At 31.4% G+C, this 6,479-nt stretch overlaps 1 protein-coding gene and 1 non-coding gene across 2 annotated transcripts; one reads left to right on the top strand and one right to left on the bottom strand.

The window, feature by feature from the left end:
* Nucleotides 1-337: 337 nt before the first annotated feature.
* On the top strand, nt 338-1,825 carry LOC112099867. Its single transcript, XM_024187373.1, has 2 exons — nt 338-1,195; nt 1,301-1,825. The coding sequence occupies exons 1-2, from the start codon at nt 338-340 to the stop codon at nt 1,823-1,825; spliced, it is 1,383 nt and encodes a 460-aa protein (XP_024043141.1).
* Nucleotides 761-867, bottom strand: LOC112100625. Its single transcript, XR_002906992.1, has one exon. It is a non-coding gene; the product is annotated as a small nucleolar RNA R71 (small nucleolar RNA).
* Nucleotides 1,826-6,479: the final 4,654 nt, after the last annotated feature.

Below are 6,479 nucleotides of genomic sequence, written 5' to 3'. Positions count from 1 at the left end.
GTTGACATAGGTGATCCGACAACCTTTGCATGCACAAATATAAATCTGTTGAATTCCAGTTTGATCCAGAAATTGAAAAAACTGTAAGGAGATTGAGAAGAGAGCATCGGGAATTACAAACTGCTATAGCAATGGATGATTTGCAAGATTTGAGAAACTTGAACCGTAGAGCGGAGATACAACCAATCAATGTACATGAAGATCTAAATGGACAATGTGTTCAAAGGCATCGGGAATTACAAACTACTGTAGCAATTGATGATTTGCAAGATTTGAGAAACTTGAACCATATAGAGGAGATACAACCAGTCAATGTACATGAAGATCTGAATGGATAATGTGTTCAAAGGCAATCAGGGAACACCAACATTTTCATATGGTGAACGATAGAGATAGGGCCATTCGAGACTACGCAGTGTTGACTCCTCAAGCCATACATCCGGAAATAGTTAAACCCGATGTTCAAATTGAAAATTTTGAACTCAAACCCATGATGTTTCAGATGCTTCAAACAGTGGGGCAATTTAATGGTTTGCCATCTGAAGATCTTCATTTACACCTTAAGTTATTTTTGGAAGTAAGTGATACTTTCAAGATTGTTGGAGCATCACACCAAGCATTGAGACTCAGACTTTTCCCGTTTTCTTTGAGAGATCGAGCAAGAACATGGTTGAATTCTCTACCACCAGATTCTATCACTATATGGAATGATTTGACTGACAAATTTTTGATGAAATACTTTCCGCCAACCAAGAATGCAAAGTTGAGGAACAAGATCACATCTTTCCATCAACTTGAAGATGAGAGATTGTGTGATGCATGGGAGATATTTAAAGAGTTACTCAAAAGATGTCCTCATCATGGTATTCCTTGCTGTTTACAGTTGGAAACTTTCTATAATAGTCTCAACCCAAGTACTAGATTGATGGTGGATGCTTCAATAAATGGAGCCTTGTTATCTAAGTCTTACAATAACTATCAGTGGCCATCAACCAGACAAGCTGCAGCAAGAGGAACAGAAGGAGTCCATAACGTAGATGCTTTGACAGCATTGTTAGCCCAAGTAACTTCATTAACAAATATGGTAAAGGCTATGACTACTGCTCCAGCAACTGTTAACCAAATTTCTGATGTGTCTTGCGTTTATTGTGGAGAAGGACATTTATTTGACAATTGTCCTAGTAATCCAGCTTCGGTTAACTATATGGGTAGCTTCAACAGACAGAATTAGAGCAATCCATATTCAAACACTTACAACCCTGGATGGAAAGAGCATCCGAACTTTTCATGCAGTTATTAGAACCAGACTACTGCAGCACCCAATGGATTTTATCAGCAAAATCAAAAGCAAAGAAGCATCAACAATGATCAACTCAACTCCCTTGAAGGTTTGATTAAGGATTATATTGTGAAGAATGAAGCAGTTGTCCAAAGTCATACTGTATATTTGAGAAACTTGGAAAATCAAATTGGACAGCTTGCTACAACATTAAGCAACAGACCTCAGGACAGTTTACCTAGCAACACAGAGGACCCAAAAAGAGAAGGGAAAGAGCAATGCAAAGTGATTAACTTGAGATCTGAAAATGATGTTCATAGTCTCGTTGGTGTACTAAAAAGAAGAGCTGAGTCCACTTCAATCCATAAAGAAACTCAAATTGAAAAAGATCCACAATCCTCTACTTCACAGCACACTAGTGAGAGCAGTCAAGCCGTAGCATTTGCCGAAAATGATGATCCAACACATGTGGATAACGAGGTTGTAGCACCAACCCAGAACATGGCAAAAGAGAAGCAATCTGCACAACCTGTTGCAGCACAATAGTTTAGGTACTCACCACCATTTCCTCAAAGGTTCCAGAGACAGCAACAAAACAAGCAATTCAGCAAAATCTTAGGATTGTTGAAACATTTACATATCAATATCTCTTTTGTGGAAGCTCTAGAGCAAATGCCGAATTATGCGAACTTTTTGAAGGATATTTTGACAAAGAAAATAAGACTTGGAGAATTTGAAACAGTTGCTCTAACACAAGAGTGCGGACGAATGCTTTAGAGTAAGATACCACAGAAGATGAAGGATCCAGGAAGCTTCACAATCCCATGCTCCATAGGCACTAAATATAGTGGCAAAGCACTCTGTAATCTGGGGGCTAGCATCAATCTCTTGCCTCTATCAGTGTTTAAGCAACTGGGAGTTAGTGAATGTAGACCAACATTAGTGACTCTACAACTTACTGACAGATTTCATGCCTATCCAGAAGGGAAGATTGAAGATGTGTTGGTGAAGGTGGATAAATTTATTTTTTTGGTGGATTTCATTGTGCTAAACTTTGAGACAGACAAAGAAGTGCCAATCATTCTACGGAAACCTTTCTTAGCCATGGGAAAGACTTTAATTGATGTTACTTCTTTATTTAAAAAAAAAATTCAATGCCTTGTCTTTCCAAAAATTACTCTATTAAAATTATTAACCTTATATTTTAGAACTAACTCTTAGTATTCTATCAAAATCTATTTAAAAACCCAAAACAAATAGACAGTGAATCAATGATATGCTCAACTAAACAATTTGTTACTCTCCTCTCTACAAAGAAAATTCTTTTGTACGGAATTTATTGTCATCATCTAATCATTATATTTGTCTCAACTAGTCAACTTGCTAAGTGGTATCAACAATTCTATTTTTAATTGTTACTATTCTTATCTTTTTTAAATTTAATTTATTTATATTTTTGGTTTTGATATATGGCTCGAATAATCTAGAAAAGAAAATGTGTATTTGTGTATTTGTTTGTTATTTAGATTTGAAAAGCATGTCAACTAGAAAATAAGCATTAGAATATGAAAAGCTACAAAAAATAATTAAAAAAAAAAGAGAACAAAAAAATTAGTCAAATCTCAAAAACGAGCTCTTGATAAATTTTTCACTGCTGGTAAGAAAAGATATGTATTTAAGTGAAGAATTTGTTATTGAACAATTAACTTCAAATGAATTAAACAATAATGAAATAGTGAATGAAATAATCAACTTTGAAGATGATCACAATAAATATATATATATTTTAGGATCATGTTGATAATTGTTGAAATTCAATATATTATTAAAGATAGTTGAATTATAAGCTCTTTAATATTCCTTTGGGAATTGATGTTGTTTAACGTAAGAATGTCTTTAAAAGAAAAAAAAAAGTTCACCAAGGGCCTCGAATCAGTTAGACCCCGCCTTTCCTAAGCAATCAGCAACCGAATTACCCTTCAAAATTAATATGACTACGAAACTACATATGACTGATCTGTTATAGACAGTTCAACCACAAAGTACGAGTTGCCCCGGCAGATAAAAAAGAGAGTTCTGCAAATAAGCAAGAGTTAGCAGATTTGAATCCCTCTTCAGCCAAACAAATTGCCATCCCATGGAAAGAGCAATATTAACAGCTTGAATGGCATTAATCTCAGCATAACAAGGCCCAGAGCCACAGTAAAGGCGGCTTCGTAAAAGCACCATTAAAGCCTTGAAAAAAGCCCACAAACCGAGATTCTGGGATTACCCGTAGCCAAACCATCCGTATTTATCTCAAGCCAAGGAACCCCTGGAGAACGCCAAAACACAGTCTTGATAGAAGAAGAGTTGCGATTAGTATTTTGATTAAGAAGAGGGCTAATAGGCATGAATATGATAGAACACCTGGACAACGAGTTAATCCTTAATAATATATTGTAAATCAATCAAATAAATTAAGCATCAAGGATTAACTCGTTAAAAAATCATAATCAGTATAATTGTAACATTTCTTTTCCTGGTAATTGTAACATTTCCGTTTTAATATTTTCGTTCATGTTATAATTAAGTTAAGCCTTGATGCTTACAAAAATCAATTGTTATCCTTATCTATACTGCTCTTTATTTTCAACAATTAGTAAAAGAAAAAAAATTGAAACATATTAAAATCTTTTTAATTTAGGGGATTATAATGTGATCATATCAAATCTTATGGGCCTAAGTTATACTAAAAAGTTACAACAAGAGTTAAGGATTGCTTGAAGCTCATATCATCATACCAGAAACTATTTTCTAAGTGAAGCTATTGGTACCCCTTTATTATCCTTATAAAACCCCACTTTAAATAAAATTATAGTTAAAACAAATAAGAATCAAACACACAGTTATATTTTTCCAACAAATTCTTGAATTCATAATCAATCCTTCTTTTTTATTTTCCATCTTTCACTTCCTATCTAATTAAAATAGACTTAAAATAATTTATTTTTTTCCTATTTCTTACTGGTTATATATTTTTGTGTTTAATTTCCTTCCAAGTTATAATTTAAAATAGTTTAATTTAAACCAATGATTGACATCTAAAAATTCATTACTTAGAAAATTTTTTAATTTGTTTGTAGACAAACAATAAGATTGCCAAAAAAAAAAAAAGACAAAATACCACTTTGAGTTTTAACATTAAAAAAATTAAATTAAAAGCTAAAAGAATGTATTAAAAAAAGGAAATTTTCAGAAATAAAATAAATACAACTAAAAATGGGGTTGCATGAGGAGATTGGGTGGGTACCAATAGTCCAACTCCTATTTTCTAGCTTAAAATCAGTTTGCAAGGGAGATAATATACCCAGATATTTGGTTTTTGAAGCAAAGGAAAAAGGACCACATTGACATGTTAAATATCATTTTCAGTCAACAATAAATTTGTGGGTTCCATCGTACTATAGAAGCCCATAAGCCTATATGCTTAATTTATGTTCAAAAACTAACTCAAGAATTGATGGTTGCCTTAAACTTATATTATTACCCCCATACTGGGGATGGCAAAATAAATCGGCTCCACCCTAGCCTAGGTAGCCCGCCCTGGGCATGTTTTCTAAACACACTTATGTTTGGCTTAAATTTCACCTTAAAAAACCTGAACCCAGCTTAAAGCAAGAGAAATGCTTAAAAACAAAAGGTTAAAATATTTATTTTTGTATCTGTTTAGCCCATTCATAACAACATTTAAATCCTTCTAAAGCGTAATATGATAAAAATAAAACGTTATAAACTTTAAAATATATTAAAAGGTGTTTTAAAAATAAAATTTAATTTGTAAACAGCTTGGTAGTCTATAAAATTTTGTTTTTATTAGATTAGGATTTAAAAGTTGGGTTAAAGGATTTACAACTTTAAATATATATTATTAGTGGGGTATATAAATATTAAAATGTGTACTCTAATTATAAAAAAATATGTATTTTTATTGTAAAGCATTTTTCTAGCTTTCGGGTTGGAATCAAGCTTTTAAGGTGAGGCCTGAGCATGAATATTGCCGAGTATTTGAAAAATATAACAGGAGAGTTTATTAGGGATAAAATCAAGTTGATTTTTTTTTTGCCATCCCTATTACTGGACTAATAATATAAAACTTTCAAATTTTAAGCTAACTTTTGAACACGAGTAGATTCATAGAAAAATTCTAATAAAATAAGCGAGAAAGAAGTTACTGGTCAAACATATATAAAACTATACTAACTAGAAAAAAAAAACTCAAATACAAATAAAAAACAAGGCAAATTCAAATAAAGTATTTAAGAATGATCTGACTTAAATACTATATATTCTAATATATTTACCCTTATTAATCCTAGTTAAGAATTGGAGATACCCTGTACGTTGCATTCACTAACAAGCGGTCCAAAATGTTAGCAAGATATTACTCATAATTATTTGCATCAAGACAATTGATATCTGTTTCACGGTTTGGTTCAAGACAATTGAAATGTGTTTAACTACACGGTTTTGTTCATTGTCTTAAAGCATGTTAGTTGGGATAAGATCCACGACTGTGGGGTACAGATATCTGAATAAGCTGATTGTCACAACTTTTTTTTAATTGTAATGCTTAAGCCTATCACTTGAATGAATATTAATTTTTCAACTTAGTCACATGAATATGCCTATGAATATTGTCATGGTTGATTGAACATTGAAGTATTTCATTTTTTTTTTTTTCAAAATGAAAGAGCAAGGATACATTAATATACAATTTTGTAAAGTCAGTTAAAAAAAAAAATCAATACAAGATAAGTGAGATGGTTAATTTTGTCGTATTTTGTCATTATTTGTCTCTTCAAATTTTGTGTTCCGTTATCATTATTACTTAGGGTAAATATTTATTTATTGCTTATATTTTGAGTTAAATATTTATTTGATCTCTATATTTAAAAAAAAATCTCAAGACACTTTTATTGTTAAATAAGCCACAATTCCATCCTTACTTTCTTTTTACAATAATATTTTTACAATAATATTTTTGGGATATCAATAAATAAATTATAATATATCAAATTAAGTTATTTCATTAAAAGAAAAGAAAAAAAAAAGGATAAGAATGTAATGTAAAATTTTCATTATAAGTTTTTGAGGTATTTTTTAAAATATAAGAATTAAATAGGTACTTAAATCAAGAAATATTGGTATTTTTACCCTA

The sequence above is a fragment of the Citrus clementina genome, unplaced genomic scaffold (genome assembly GCF_000493195.1).
Source record: "Citrus clementina cultivar Clemenules unplaced genomic scaffold, Citrus_clementina_v1.0 scaffold_3, whole genome shotgun sequence".
Classification (NCBI taxonomy): domain Eukaryota; kingdom Viridiplantae; phylum Streptophyta; class Magnoliopsida; order Sapindales; family Rutaceae; genus Citrus; species Citrus x clementina.
Note: the sequence above shows the minus strand (reverse complement) of the source record. Positions and strands in the feature narration are given on the sequence as shown.